This window comes from Cydia strobilella, chromosome 6, assembly GCF_947568885.1.
Source record: "Cydia strobilella chromosome 6, ilCydStro3.1, whole genome shotgun sequence".
Classification (NCBI taxonomy): domain Eukaryota; kingdom Metazoa; phylum Arthropoda; class Insecta; order Lepidoptera; family Tortricidae; genus Cydia; species Cydia strobilella.
The window spans coordinates 1,225,496-1,242,633 of NC_086046.1; the positions used below are offsets into that span (position 1 = coordinate 1,225,496).

General features: G+C 38.5%; 1 protein-coding gene across 1 annotated transcript in view; it reads left to right on the top strand.

Annotated features, from left to right (window-relative positions):
- Positions 1-515: 515 nt before the first annotated feature.
- Positions 516-17,138, top strand: part of LOC134741959 (ankyrin repeat domain-containing protein 29) — a 65,653-nt gene continuing 49,030 nt past the window's right edge. The window contains exon 1 of the mRNA XM_063674857.1: positions 516-765. Coding sequence (XP_063530927.1) covers positions 754-765 — 12 coding nt within the window. The 5' untranslated portion in view covers positions 516-753. The remainder of the gene's footprint in view (positions 766-17,138) is intronic.

The following is a 17,138-nucleotide window of genomic DNA, read 5'->3' on the forward strand; positions in this document are numbered from 1 at the left end:
GTTTATGACAATAAGCTCAGTAGGTATCTATAACAATTGAATTATGATTAATTAAAACAAAGTTTAGTGGTTTAATGAATAACACAACTGATGTAGACATCTGGCGAAAAAATGTCGAACTAAATGAGCATAGAGCAAGGGCATCAATGTTACGGAACAGAAAAGTTTATCACTAGATGGCAGTGCAATGCAGCGACGTGCAATAAAATAGTGTTTTGTATTGATTTTAATTACATAAACCCAACATAAACCTTAGAGTATTCTCAATAACTTTAAGTCTATTATTAAAATTATTCCTGTTTATTATTATCTGTTGCGAATTATTTCAAATTCTAGCAACACTCAACTTCACGCATTCACACCAAACTACCAAATCATTAATACAAGTGGCAGAATTCAGAACTAAAGTTAACGCCCACTTAACACTCCTTCTCACATAGACACTAGCGCCACGGACAATTGCAACAAAGCGGTACTCAGGGTACTTTAGTTAGAACGACAGCCGTGAATGAGAGAAAAATAATCACTCGTGAGATGTCATCGAGCAGTGATGTACGCCGCTTTTAAAACCATAATACAATTTAAAGTCGTAAACATTGGTGACTAAAAAATAACCTAAATTATTTGTGTTGTTGTAATACAGTGATATAAGAGTACATTACATAATTCTATTGATTGTTTTGTGAGAAATTGTGCGCGTGCTGTGTAATTGTTTTAAATAATGACTGTTTTCTGAAAAATCGATTGAGAAAAATGTCTTTAAAGGTATGTATTGAGCGTAATTTGTTTTGCTGATTTTAGTTGACCTTGCGTATCGTTTTACTAATATTTCGTGCTAGTTTCACGTTTTAGAATTGGAACAAAATAAACCCGCGCGTTGTTTTATATTGTTCAATGAAAATTATTATTTATTGCACATTATCGGCATTCAAATTTTAGTGTGTTATATTGATTTAAACTAACACGATTTCCACTCATAATTTTTAAAACTACGTGTTAGTTTTAAAATTTTAGTGTTGTTTTTTTTATTAGTGATAATGATAACATTCTTTTCACAATAAATACTGTAGTTAGTATTTATATTTGTTTAACTAATAATGTTAACCTACGTAGTTACGTACCTACATTTGTATTCTTCGTTTAGTTTATTCAATTTTAAAAGACAAAGCTTATTTATTAATTTACCCTCTTTAATAATATGATCTGATAGAAATTATTTTTAATTGTGTGGTTTTATGTCATTTAAATAATCTTAGACCAACATACAGTATCTGTAACAGCACCTTGTGTTGATATGTCTTACCGTTCAGCCTAGTTCTCTAGAACCGTACCACAGATTAATAATTGTGCCATTCTCAATCAAAAGGGTACTTATTGTCGGTTGTCAATAACGCGCTATTTCCATATAGCTTAAATTTGAAATCAACCTTATCGACAAGCGAGAATGTGTTACCTTTTGGTTGAAAACGTCACAAATAGTTACACCGTACGGGCCCACGCAGTAAAGTCGAAGGCAAAAATATCGATCCAGACCAATGGCTCATAAATATGTGAACACGACTTTATTGTCTAAGGTGTAAGAGCGTACACATATTTTTGAAACTGGGAATGTATATATATTTATGCCCTTGACCACATGCTCTTGTTCGGCGAAATACATTTTTGCATCAGAAATACAGGAAATAGCTAGTTGTTAGACATGTTAGTAAAAAAATACCTACACCCAGGGTTCGAAAGGATAATTATCAATGATAGTTATCGTGATAAAATTTTCTAAAGAATTCAAAGAGAATAAATATAGCCACCATCCATACCTGGGATAATAAAATTATCCGATATTTATCGGATAATTATCGCGATAATTATCAGACTATAATTATCTGGAATATTTCGAAACCTGCCTACACCATTTGACCAAAAAATCAAGTTTTTTTTAATGAACATTTTTAAATGTACGGTGTAAGTAAAATGTCCCCGGTAGTGAAACCGCCAAGTTCCTTTAAATGAATGGTTGTGCGGGAATGTATTTTTCTACAAACAAATCAACTAGGTAATGAAATGAAAACATCCTAAGTCCTAAAATAATCTAGAAACTGCTCTATTTTTATTACAAAAAATTAAATTAAATTTTAAATAATACTCTTCTTATTCTTCTTATGTTTTTTATGGGTAAGCATTTACGTAATAATTTTATTTCCGTTTTAATATTAGTAAATCAGTCGAACGTACAGTCTGGCAAAAAAGAGTAGAAATTAAAAAGTGGCAACACTGTAGTGTCGTCCCGTTTTTCTTAGATTGATTTGAAAGGGACGACATTATTACGTAAATGCTCATGCAAATTATACCAATCGCATATTCCCGTAAATCCCGTATATTCAAACCAGTTTGCAGGGGATGTCAAAACTTGTTTGACCCGATAAGTATAACTTGCAAATGAATCACAACAATTCACATCACAACTGCAAAAAAACAATCTTAAGAAATATAGTCATTTCAATTCATGTTTCTTCATACCTATTTTATGTATAGGTATAAGTGGATATAGGTAATAGCTTCTGAATAGTTGCAATTAAAAGTTAAATACGGACATTGCGAGCTACTTTTTCCATATAACAGCTGCATATTTAATGCCACAAGGGATTTGTACAAGCCTCTTTTGTTTTTTTTTTGTAGTACTGAACGTAAAAATTCTTATGCGGCAGCTGCTGTGAGTTCTCAGCTTGAAAGAGGTTCTTAGGGTTCCGTACCCAAATGGTAAAAACGAGACCTAATTACTAAGACTCCGCCATCCGCGTCTGTCTGCCTGTCTGTCACCAGGCTGTATCTCATGAACCGTGTTAGCTAGACAGTTGAAGTTTTCACAGATCATATCTCTGTTGCCGCTATAACAACAAATACTAAAAACAGAATAAAATTAATATTTAAGTGGAGCCCCTATACAACAAACGTGATTTTTTTGCCGTTTTTTGCATAATGGGTGCGCGAGTCCACTCGCACTTGGCCGGTTTTTATAAAACGTTTGCATTTTGAAAAGGGTGACAAGACCAAGGGCAGTAATATTTGATTGAAATTGGCAAAACGCCATAAGGGCAATGAACCTTCGTGAGTTTCGTGACCTTTATTGAATTAGCTCGTTGTCTAAGCTTTTATTCTTAGCAATTTTACTTTTTTAATTCTCTGCTGAAGTGTGTAATTTTTAAATGACTTTCAGGCAAATATGAAGGTTAAGACGACAACGAAAGATCGCTTCTCCATCCTAGTCTTCATTTTCCTGGATATTAACATTATGGAAAATGTTTCCTCCTTTCATGAAAATAATTGTCAAATTTTAATCTGTTAATTTAGTTAATTATTTTAATTTTGTAGTTAGATAATATTATCTTCGGTTACCGCGATAGTTACTCATGAAATAAAACTATAAAACAGGATTATATCGCGTATATTGAATTTATATCCCCACGTTAGCGATATAATCCGCTTTCATAGTTTTATTTCATTTTGTAGTTAGATGCTAAATAGATTCCTTAATTATGTTTTCTCAGTGTAAAGGCCTCGTCTTTGCTGTCACCGATGTGTGTAATCTCCGACCAGTAAAGCGGCAAATCCCACCTCATTTGTAACCATAACCAAACCGACAGTAATAAATCAGAATATAGAGCAGACCATACATGTCACACGTCCAGCCAACATGTGCCTTGTGTCGGCATTTCGCAGTGAATGGCGGATTTATTTATACACGACCTAGTCTGGAGTGGATTTAGACATTGGCGGACATTTATAGTTTGGTTTAACGCTGTATTGACGAATTTAGCGTAGTTTCAAGGACTATTGTTTGTGTAATATTGTCTTCGGTTACCGCGATAGTTACTCATGAAATAAAACTATGAAACCGGATTATATCGCGTATTTATAATACATCCCGACACTATTGTTTGTGATTCTGGTCGTAAAAGTACCTCAAATGCGGTGTCTTGGCTCAAAATTGTATTTATATTTTTGACTAAGTTATTTGTTTATTTTTTTATAGGTATTTATGGGTTTGTATTTTAAATGATGTGGAAATAGAAAAAAAACCGTAATTAGGAAAACTCAATCCTAATCTAAATAGATTCGCAGCTAATAATTATGCCTTATTGTTGGTAGTTTTTGTCAAACTATGTCACGTTACTCCCTCCTCCACGTATATTGGAGGAGTGAGTAACGGAGCTAGGAGTGAGGAGGTAGAAAGGAAAAGATAGATATAACAGGGGTAGGTTCTTTATTTAACGGCTATTGTCTAAATATGACACGCTACAGATGGTTTAAATTACAAAAAGAATAAAATAAAGTTTATAGTCGCGCTAATAGCACGTGCAAGGCAGGAGCACGCACACGGATAGGCGCGCTGATAGCACGCGCAAGGTGAGGCGCGCTGGTAGCACGCGCACAGTAAGGCGCGCAGATAGCACGCGCAAAGGTAAGGCGCGCAGATAGCACGCGCAAGGTGAGGCGCGCTGGTAGCACGCGCACAGTAAGGCGCGCAGATAGCACGCGCAAGAGTAAGGCACGCAGATAGCACGCGCAAAGGTAAGGCGCGCAGATAGCACGCGCAAAGGTGAGGCGTGCTGGCAGCACGCGCACAGTAAGGCGCGCTGGTAGCACGCGCACGGTAAGGCTCGCTGGGTAAGGCGCGCTGATAGCGCGCGCACGGTAAGGCGCGCTGGGTAAGGCGCGCTGATAAGCACGCTCTTCAAAGAGGCGAGGCGCAGTGACAACACGCGCCTGTTGAGGCGAGGCGCGCCGATAGCGGGCGAGGCGCGGTGACAGCACGCGCCTGTTGAGGCGAGGCGCGCCGATAGCGCGCGCCTAGGAGACGAGGCGCTCCGCTAGAGCAACTGCAAAGCACCACCGGACTTGGGTGCGTGCAGAGAGCGCCAGACTTCGCCAGGAACACAGGTAACCTTTTAATGAGCGCGATCGAGGGTTTCTTGATGGTGCGGGGCCTGGCTTGGCCCCGCACGGACCCTTACAACTGATGTTCCTTTGTTGGGAACTAGAAGCAAACTGAATTCAGATGTCCGCTGGGCCGCTTATATAGCTAGCAATAACATTTTCTAGAATTCTTCTTTACTTCGTTATTAATTTTGAAAATATTTGAAAATATTTGTTCACCAGTAACAATTTTTAGGTAAAATTTAGAACAAACTAATTGAAAACTATACGACCTAAACTTCATGCTAAGGAATTTAGAGTAATTTAATAGTTTGACGGATTATGTCGAAACAAAGAAACAAATATGTCAAGGAAAATTTATAGTGAATTTTAGGTCGATTAGCTTTGAAATTATTATAAAAAACATGAAATGATTAGAAAAACAGCAAGGTAAGTTTCAGGAATTATGAAACAGCAAGCGGGGCAGAGGTTTCAGACTTCGCACGCGACAGGAAAGTTCGCGAGAGCTTTAAGCATCTCCGTAACGTTATCCTGTGATTTTCAGGCGCAGATCAAGAAAATAGTAATTTAATTGGAGCCAGGGAATGCAATTTTAAAAGGTTCGATCAATTGGATTCTTACGCTAGAAACCAAAGAAGGGAGGAGTTACAGAGAAGTAATCCAGGCATGCAAGGTAAAACACTACATTACCCCAAAAACCACGGAAAAAAAAACTTTTACGTTAACTTCAACGGGAAAGTTTTTTTTTAAATTTTTATTATTATTGTCTAATATACGTAAAAGTAGTGCAAAGTGAGGTGAAGTGCTAAAGAAAACATAGAATTAATTATTAAAGAAGAATTAGTGCAGGGTATGAGATGAAGTGCTAGAATAAAGTTAAACAAAATGAAGTAGGGAATTTCCTGTCCGTTCATACCTCTCTTTCAAAAATCACGCGATTATCCATCTCAGACATGAGTAAGGGGTTGTGGTTCACGTTCGATGACTCACACTCCTAAGGAAAAACTCTCAATGACCTATGGCTTGTTTTTTTTTGGGAGTAGTCGGCCGCTCCACTGGAAAAAAATGATGAAAAATATATACAATCTAGTCGGTTTAGAGCCGACGAGAGTAAGAAAAATAGAGTTAGTATCTACTTAAGTTGTGGTAGGGGTAGACCTACCACGAGTATTGGGCATAAATAGAATGACCAAGTAGCTTAATATATATATATATTTTTTTTATATTTTAGATTGGAGAACCGCTCCGGAAGAAGATGCCATGCGAGACATTGAAGTCTAGTCGCAAGCTGAAGCATATTAGATGCCTGGAAATATAAGATAAAAAAAAAAAATAAAAAAATAAACCTAAGATGAAGTGATGAATATTAATTTAAATAGGTATTAATAAAAATTAAGTTTTGAAGTCCTTAATGTGCCATTTATTTCTGGACCCATTAGGATCTTCAAGTATATAGACAAGAGGTGAGAGTTTTTGGATAACTCTGCATTTGATATATTTAGGGGCCAGTTTGGCACTAAAATAGTTGCCGGCATTGCTGAGGACGTAATTTTTCCTCCAAATTATATCGCCAACCTCAAATTCCTTAAAGGATTTTCTAAGGTCGTATCTAGTGCTGTTTTTAGAGTGTGCCTTAAATAGGGCGACTTGAACTTTATCGAAAATTGGGGATAAGAGCGCCAGGTTATTGGCATAAATATCTCTAGGAAGGAACACTATTTCGTCAAGATTTTGACAGTGTGAATAAATAGAACCACAAGGAATAGTTTCGCGTCCGAAAACCAAAAATGAAGGCGTGTAGCCAGTTACTAGGTTAGTCGAGTTATTCATAGCAGACTGAATTGTTGGGAGGTGAGTATCCCATGATCTATGATCATCACCAACCAAGGATGCTAGAGCAGTTATTATGGTTCTATTATATCTTTCTGTCGGGTTAACCTGTGGACAGTAAAGGGGATTAAAGTTAGCGAAGGGTATTTTATATTTATTAATTAAGTTGTGGAACTCACGTGAACGGAATTGAGGTCCGTTGTCCATGATTAACGTTTGTGGGACTCCAAAAACTAGAAACACGAAATTCTCTAGGTAGTAGATTATGTCTGGAGCTCGGGCACGCTTTAAAGGAAAAATTATACTGTATTTAGTAAAATAACAGTTTATGACTAGTATGTATTGATTTCTTTTTCTAGTCATAGGTAAAGGGCCTAGAAGGTCAAGGGATATACATTGGAAGGGTCGTGAACAAATTTTTGGTTTGCCCATAGGACCATAGGGTGAATGATTGGAGTGTTTGTAGGATAGGCATGTTTCACATGTAGATATGAGTCTAGCCACATCTTTAAACATGCCTGTCCAGTAATAGTGTTGTGAAAGTTTCTTGTAAGTCTTGAAGGTTCCCAAGTGAAGTGCCGACGGAAGTCCATGAAATTTTTCAATCAGCGACTTTCTTTCTGCAGGAGGTGGAACTTCTTTCCAAATGAAATCATTCGATAAGGAGTCTTGATTGCACCTCTGACGGAATAACTTGTTGTCTTTGAAGTTGTAGTTTGGATAGCTGTCGGGATTGTTTTGACAATCTGTAACAAGTCTGATATAAAGTTCTTCGTCGTTGTTTCTATGCTGATTTTCTTGGACTATAGGTGCTGTATAGTGAAGATCCGAGTCTTTGTTATTGAAGCGTGATAGTAAGTCTGGGACGACATTATCCTTACCTCGTTTGTGCTTTAGAATGAAGTTGAAAGTTGAAAGTCTGAGAGTCCATCTGGCAAGTCTTCCTGAAGGATTAGATAAATTTGAGAACCATTTGAGGGCTGCATGATCGGTGTATACCGTGAACTGTCTACCGTTGTCGACGTAGCATCTCCAGTGCTCCAAAGCAGTAATTACAGCTAAAGTCTCGCGTTCAGTGGTTGAGTAGTTTTGCTCGTGCTTGTTCAGGGTCTTGCTCATATATGCGATGACAGCTTCTTTATCTTCATGTTTTTGAGTCAGAATCGCGCCGATTCCGTAATTTGAGGCATCACAATGGACGGCGAAGGGTTCTTCAAAGTTAGGGCAGGCAAGGACGGGAGTTGTAGCCAAGAGTTCTTTGAGTTTCAGGAAGGCTGTGTTAGCTTCAGAAGTCCAAAGGAATTTAGGAGCGTTCTTACCCGTAGCTGCTAGCTTGTTCAGTGGTGCTGCTATAGTGCTGAAGTTAGGTATGAACCTTCTAAACCAACTGCAGGTGCCGTGGAATCTTCTGATTTCTTTCTTCGTGGTTGGTGTAGGATAGTCTAATATAGCACGAACCTTATCAGGATCAGCCCTTAAGCCTTGTTCGTCGACGATGAATCCCAAGTATTTGAGTTCCTTTTTAAAGAATTGACTTTTTTCGAAGTTAATTGTTAGGCCAGCGTAAGTTAGTTTTTCGAGAACTTTTAGTAAAAGGGAGATATGTTCGTCAAAAGTTTTGGATACGATAACGATGTCGTCCAAATAGCAAAATACCTTATGTTCGAATTCTGGGGTAAAGAGTGTGTCCATAAGCCTTTGCTGCGTTGCAGGAGCGTTGGTGAGACCAAAAGGCATGACCACAAATCGGTACATTCCTCTGCCGGGAACGTAGAATGAAGTTTTGTCCTTGTCTGGAGGATGTAATGGAACTTCCCAGAATGCTTTAGCGATGTCGATGCTAGACAGGTATTTAGCTTCCCGCAGGTGATCCAAGATCTCGTTCATGAAAGGAAGGCTGTAGGCGTCACGACGAGTGATGGCGTTCAATTTCCTACTATCTACACAGAAACGCCACTCACCATTCTTTTTAGGGGTTATAATAACCGGTGATGACCAAGGGCTCTCGCAGGGTTCGATTACCTTCCAAGCGAGCATCTTGTCCACTTCGTTGATCAGCGCCTTTTGCTTCTCAGGAGAGAGTCGATAGCAGCGTTGTTTAATTGGAGGGGAATCACCGGTGTCAATCTTGTGGCAAACCAGGTGAGTTCTTCCAAGTTCGCCCTTTTCTTCAAAAGAAATCTGCCGAAAACGAGTAATTATATCTTTAGCGATGTTTTTCTGTTCAGACTTTAAGGCTTCGAAAGTAAAGATTTTTTCTTGTTCTAGTGTAATCGTGTTACACTTTAAGTCATCAAGAAAATTAGGTTTTAGTAAATCAGGAATCAAGTCAAAAGCTTTCCAGAAATCAACTCCAAGAATTATAGAAGGGTGTATTTCCGGGAATACGTGAGCTCTTATTGCGTGTGTTTTATTGTTAAAAGTCATGAGCAAGTCTATATGGCCAATTGAATGTAGTTTATTCTTCTTTTTGGCTGTAGAAACTGTAGTTGGACACGACTTAGATAAAGGATAACCCATTTTCAAAAGGCCGAAATGGGAGTTATTGCCCAGAATGGTTAATGAACTGCCGCTATCTAGTAAGCCAGAGAAGGGAATGTTATCTATAGTGAATGTTAAAAATGGTCTGTCACTATCTTGTTCTTCCTCATAGAGAACTGAAGAAATTTTATAGACAGTGAAAAAGTTACGAAGATAAGACAGCCAATCTTTCCAATCATTTGCATTAAAGTAATGAGCTTTATCTAAGTCGCGCTGAGTTAGTTTTTTGGAGAAGAACTATTTGAAGGATTGCATTTAGGGCAATCAGGGGACTTGTGACCTTTCAGACCACATTTGAAGCAAATAGGATAGTGAGGTTGGTTACAGGTGCTAAGGGAATGTCCATTGCTACGGCATCGGACGCAGAAAAGGTTAGCAGTAAATTTATTATTAATGCTATTTACTTGCTTTGAGAAATTATATCTGCCAGGTCTAACCTCCGAATTGAATGCAGATTTAGAATTATAATTAGAAGAGAATTTGGAAGTTGATGGAGTAGGCATATAGTTGAACTCCGAAGCCAGTTGGTCTACAGCTGGTTTGGGTTCTGTGAAGTTGCGGTCTCTGTCCAAAATATGTTCATAATTTTGGCATGCCGCTAGGAGTTCATCAATAGAATTTATTTTGTTGAGTGCAACAAAAACTGAGTAAGAAGGACGTATGTTTCTCAGGAGGATTGCCAGTTGTTCAGATTCCAGCAATTGCTTATTAAGGCGAGAGAACATGCCGTGCATAATGGAGACGTAGATAACGATCGCTTCACTTTCACCTTGCGTTCTAGCGTGAATAGCAGTCAAAAGTTTGTGATCGTAGTCCGTATTTCCGAAATCTCTAACTAATAAGTTAGAAATATCGTCCCAGGAAAGATCTGGTTTACGGATTTTTTGAAAGCGTATCCAATGAAGGGCTTTATCAGTGAAGATTTCAAACACTAACTCAGCAAGACGTTCCTTTTTAAGGTTGCGAGAGGTGCTGAATTCTTGTACCTTTTGAAGAAAAGATTTTGGGCAAGAGTCACCATTATAAGCAAGTTTCCTCAGCTCAGAGATTACGTTCGAAGGAGAAACAATTTGGAAGGTCTGTTGGCCGAGAGGAGATTTTAATTGTTGGGAGTTAGAAGTAGCTAATGATGTCTCAGAGGTCTCGGGCGCGGGAGCGTGTTGGGAAAACTGAGGGGTAGATTCCGCTGATTCAAATAGTAAGCCTTCATAACTGTTCTCCAAAACCTTGAATCTTTCAGAGAGAGTATTAAGATTATCTGCAAAAGGAGAGTCATGATCTAGATCAATACGATTAAATCTATAATGTAAGTGATTGATAAATGATTCCAACCTTTTAGTTGCATATAGCGAAGGTTTCGCTTGAAGCTGCTCAATTTTTGCTTGTATGAAGGTAAGGCAAGTCTCAATCTGTAATAAATCTTCCTGTGGAGGAATAATGGAATTAAGTACCTCCGATGCGGGTTGCGATTGACCCAAAACCTCTGCTTGCTTTTTCAAGGCAACCAAGTTTTCCCTAGGTTCCTCTAACCTAATGCGAACCTCATATTCTAGCTCTGCTTTGTTTAGATTAGCGTATTTAATGGTGCGTGCCATATTTGACTAAAGAAATAAAATAAAAAAAATTAAACAGAAAGAGGCCGAAAAGTTATTTAAGATTTAAAGACACGGATTCTGTCTATAATTTAGAATTTAGAGGATTAAGAAAGCCGGTAAATTTAAAAGTTGGGCGCCAAAACTGTCACGTTACTCCCTCCTCCACGTATATTGGAGGAGTGAGTAACGGAGCTAGGAGTGAGGAGGTAGAAAGGAAAAGATAGATATAACAGGGGTAGGTTCTTTATTTAACGGCTATTGTCTAAATATGACACGCTACAGATGGTTTAAATTACAAAAAGAATAAAATAAAGTTTATAGTCGCGCTAATAGCACGTGCAAGGCAGGAGCACGCACACGGATAGGCGCGCTGATAGCACGCGCAAGGTGAGGCGCGCTGGTAGCACGCGCACAGTAAGGCGCGCAGATAGCACGCGCAAAGGTAAGGCGCGCAGATAGCACGCGCAAGGTGAGGCGCGCTGGTAGCACGCGCACAGTAAGGCGCGCAGATAGCACGCGCAAGAGTAAGGCACGCAGATAGCACGCGCAAAGGTAAGGCGCGCAGATAGCACGCGCAAAGGTGAGGCGTGCTGGCAGCACGCGCACAGTAAGGCGCGCTGGTAGCACGCGCACGGTAAGGCTCGCTGGGTAAGGCGCGCTGATAGCGCGCGCACGGTAAGGCGCGCTGGGTAAGGCGCGCTGATAAGCACGCTCTTCAAAGAGGCGAGGCGCAGTGACAACACGCGCCTGTTGAGGCGAGGCGCGCCGATAGCGGGCGAGGCGCGGTGACAGCACGCGCCTGTTGAGGCGAGGCGCGCCGATAGCGCGCGCCTAGGAGACGAGGCGCTCCGCTAGAGCAACTGCAAAGCACCACCGGACTTGGGTGCGTGCAGAGAGCGCCAGACTTCGCCAGGAACACAGGTAACCTTTTAATGAGCGCGATCGAGGGTTTCTTGATGGTGCGGGGCCTGGCTTGGCCCCGCACGGACCCTTACAACTGATGTTCCTTTGTTGGGAACTAGAAGCAAACTGAATTCAGATGTCCGCTGGGCCGCTTATATAGCTAGCAATAACATTTTCTAGAATTCTTCTTTACTTCGTTATTAATTTTGAAAATATTTGAAAATATTTGTTCACCAGTAACAATTTTTAGGTAAAATTTAGAACAAACTAATTGAAAACTATACGACCTAAACTTCATGCTAAGGAATTTAGAGTAATTTAATAGTTTGACGGATTATGTCGAAACAAAGAAACAAATATGTCAAGGAAAATTTATAGTGAATTTTAGGTCGATTAGCTTTGAAATTATTATAAAAAACATGAAATGATTAGAAAAACAGCAAGGTAAGTTTCAGGAATTATGAAACAGCAAGCGGGGCAGAGGTTTCAGACTTCGCACGCGACAGGAAAGTTCGCGAGAGCTTTAAGCATCTCCGTAACGTTATCCTGTGATTTTCAGGCGCAGATCAAGAAAATAGTAATTTAATTGGAGCCAGGGAATGCAATTTTAAAAGGTTCGATCAATTGGATTCTTACGCTAGAAACCAAAGAAGGGAGGAGTTACAGAGAAGTAATCCAGGCATGCAAGGTAAAACACTACAACTACTGACAAGAACAAGCGTCATGTTAAAGAAAATAGTGCAACAAGGGCGTATAACCAAATCTTTTAACCATATATTTTATTTAACCCTCTTAACCATCCATGGCGTGTATACCTATTAATAACTCATAATTAATGAAAGCTGACAGGTTGCCGCAAATGGTTCAGTTCAGTGGTTCGGAAGAGCGTCAGGTCACCCCATCCAAGGTTTCAGGCCAATTCGAGTTTTAATTATTCGATCTGTTTCCGATATGATGTCGAAAGTGACATTTCTTCAACCAAAAACGTCACTTTTGATACTGACAGATCAGTATCATATCGAAACAGATCGAATAAATAAAACTCGAATAGCAACTGTCGCAAGTACACTTCGCGGTACACCCGATTATAGCCTTAATTGCTAGAAGTTAAAGTACTATTAATCGCATACCCTATAATTAGATAAGCATCAGTCATGATTGTTATATAGATTTAAGAGCATTTAAGATGTATGTTATCTGTTGGTAATCCTAAATAAAGAAAATGAAAATGAAATACCCGTTGATCAGCACTTACATCGTTGACTTTAAACGTTCTTAGCTGTTATTCCCTCCGAATATTAAGCTTTGCTGTCAAACGGACTAAGTATAAATAGAAATGGGGCAATCATACACAAATCTACATAATCTCACCGAGTTACAAACCGAGTTCCACCAGTCCCAAAGCTTTTAGATCTCAAGGTCGCACAACGCACATATACAGTATACAGGTTATTCTGTGTCAAATGCTTGGTATACAATGGGACTATCCTGAGCTATATACGGATCAACCCCCAACCGGTTTCGCTATGGCGTTAATAAAGAATTGGCGACGTGGTTTCATCGTGGGGCTAAGTTATATATAATTATGTATATTGTAAGCTATATATATATATATGCTCGTTCTGTAAAGGTCATCTTTGTTCTCAAACTGGTTCAGGTATAACTTTTCTGTTGAATAAGATATTAAACGGATGGGCCGACGGGAAACACGAGCTGGAGTTTTGCTAATAAGTAACAAACTTGGCTGTTATTTTTGCGCAAATTTGGTTGCGTTATTATCGTATGCATTAAAAAAGAAGACCCCAAATATTTGAGCAAATTGGTATAATAAAAATTATAAAATCAAGGTATTATTGTTTTAAAAATAGGTATGGCTGATTTAATGCCACACCATACCATTACTTTACCAGAAAATCACAGAAACATTAACTTAATACTACAAAGCTATAGAAAATGTAGAAAGAATAATTTCGTTTATTCTAAGCTATCGAAAAAAAAGAAGAAGAAGATCTTTTTTGAATAATAGATCACATAGTAATTAAGATATAGCATGACAAACCAGGGATCGGAACCGGTTTTTTGCAAAAAACATCGAAATAACCATATATTTCGAAATTTTTTGTAGTCGAAATGTAGGACTCAGTTGTGTTTTTAGGTAACGACATCGCATAAATTAGATTGCCCAATTAGAAATGAAATAATTAGCAAAGAAAGAAAAATACCGGTTTCGTTCCCATACATAAAATACCGGTATCCGATCCCTGTGACAAACTACGTTGATAAAAAAAATCCTTGGAAGTTGGTATAGAAATGGAATCTATTTCCACTGTCTGTTAACAGGAAATGCGTGTTCTTGCAGTTACAAGGAAAATCCATCAGTTCACTGTTGTACTACCGTAAAGGTATTTAAAAACCGGCCAAGTGCGAGTCGGACTCGCCCACCGAGGGTTCCGTACTTTTGGTATTTGTTGTTATAGCGGCAACAGAAATACATTATCTGTGAAAATTTCAACTGTCTAAGCTATCACGGTTCATGAGATACAGCCTAGTGACAGACAGACGGACAGTGGAGTCTTAGTAATAGGGTCCCGTATTTATCGTTTGGGTACGGAACCCTAAAAAGCTAAAGTCAACTGACATTGTCACTCAATGTCCGACACGGCAACAATAATAGCTTAAACTGCTTAAAGGTTACATTCGGATGATGACTGCAACAGTGTTGCTGTTGCTGTGTTATTGCATTGATGATGGCGATGTTACTGTTCTCATGTTCTGTTCAAAATTAAATGGACAGATAGAATAACTAATGTCAGAGTTTTGGAAACCATGAAAAAAGGTTTAGAAGTAGTATCAACAATGGAGAAAATGAAAGCAGCATATTTTGACCATATTTATAGAAACAATAAATACAACCTACTGAAATTAATAATTTAAGAGAAAAATTGAAGGAAAGCGTGGTAACGGTAGAATGCGCACATCATGGACTGAAAATATAAGAGACTGGTTAAAAGTGAAGAGCATAGATAGACTAATTCGCATGACTGAACATAGAGAGACATATAGACATATGGTCGCCGACCTCCTGGACGGAGATGGCACGTGAAGAAGAAGAAGAAGAAGATGTTACTGTCAATCTGATTGAGAAAATGAATGAAGAACTGAACGTTCCATAACGTTCTAATCGCGACCGCAATTCGACAGCAACACATTTTAACAAGGATATTGACAGTGACATGAGTAACGCTGTTGCAGTCGCCAACCAAATGGAACCTAAAAGTTACATTCGAATGGCAACTTTGGCGGCATTGCCGCTAGCGCTGTCACTGTCAATTTCCTTGATAAAATGAGTGACGTTCGTTGCCGCATTACTGCCGCGATTAGAATATTAACTTCGTTACTGATTTTATCAGAGATTGACAGTTAACAGTGACACCGCCAGCGCCCTCGCAGTAGCATCGTTGCAACCCAGGATGCAAAGTAACGTCAGCGACGTCATTATGACGTTATAAAGACGTCTCTGACGTCATAATGACGTATAAATGCTTCCTGGGAACAGTGATGCTGCTGTAGTCGTTATTCGAATGTTACTTTTAGAAAAGTCTAGACTTTTAGAACTAGTTAGAAACGTATAAAACCTTGCAGTGTCCGGAGAATGTCTGTGCGACCTCTAATGACGTTAAAGGGTATTGCGTTGCGACTGTCTCGAGCGGTAGGGTTGTCACCTGAGAGATGTGAAATTTAATATTTTTTAATTATTATTATTATATTTATTATTCTAGTTAACTCGCATGACATAAAAATGTACATCTGGTCTCCCGCGATACAGGCCTAGCCTAGTGCGGGGAGTCCTGGAACCTCCGAATGTCAATTCAGTTATGCACCAACTCTTTTCTGTAATTTGTGATATGTACTAACTATGTACTACAATTGTATTCGTTCTGTGCAATAAAATTTTTTTTTATCTTTTTTTAATCTTTTTCTTCTTTATCTTAATAAAAATTGCAAATTTTTATTTATTTCTTTAATATACAATCATAGGTACTAAACGGTCAAAAATACAATAAGCATGTTACATAATAAGCATAATTACAAAACCCGTTCGTTATCGCTTCCGATGCAAAAGTGCCCATAATGTTATTTTAATTATATAGTACTTTCTTGAACTATTAACGTTATATCCTAAATCGATACTTAACTGATCCTAACATTTTAGCTGTTGGAATATCTTAACTAGTACAGTCAACAGCAATAGTTGCTAAGCGGGCCAGGTGTTCAAAATGATCTTCATCATGCAAAATGATCATCAGGCCGACTTCAGAAAACAGTTTAAAAGTCCATCATTCACTAAATGGTTCTTTCTGAGAAAAAAATGCACGAGTTACTATAAAAATATCAAAATCGCTAAAGGTATGAATATGATTGTAGAAGAGTTTCGTCGGTTTCTTCAGGAGGAGGAGGATTAATCTTAGCAATCTAATTATTTTTTAATTGTCTGTAATGTGTTTCTTCTAGGACTCCTTTTTGTTTGTTTGTCTGTTTATTTATTTTATTTTTTATAATTTTATTGTTAATTATGTGCATGATTAGTGTTAATGTAACATGTTATTACTGTTTTTGCATGGCTTATGTCGATATTTGCAAATAAAGATGAATACTGAATACTGAATACCCCATCATTTAATCTTGACATGATCAATACGACCAATTGTGAAATGTAACAAAACGAAAGCAGAATTTCCGAAATCGGTCCAGCCTCCGGAAAATTCCCCAAAATTTAGAAGTTGTATAAAAACTTAAAAAGCAATAAATAATAGTCTTATATTATTGACAACCCTAGCACTAGCCATGGCGGCTGTTTCATAACGCCAGGTCTCGTCTGATATAAACCATATCTAAGGAGAGATCTGATTCTCGGAACTGGCAGATGGCAGTGTGTCAGAGATTTACTGCCAAATAAATTATGGTTTTATCGTCGCTTTATTAAGTCAGTTAATCAACAAACGTCAATATGAGACTTATTGTCTTATTAATCTTATGATAGTGTTATTTAAAAGACTAATTGAGGAGTTTCCTGCAGTGCTTCTTCAAAGTAGAAATTCTGAAGTCAGTGCAGTCGTCTTCTAAAAGTCCTTCGAAATTTGGAAGTCTATTAAAAACAATGAACACACAGGGCGGACACGCTATACATCAAAAATCACTTGCGTTTCTATGTGTGAACGGCCTGTCTGTACACGCGTCATGCGTCATAGTGTAAGTTAAGTTGCTTAAAAACAGTACTGAGCGGCCGGCAAACGGTCGTCAATCTGCTGTCGCGGGGCGACGTCATTCGAGTCGGGG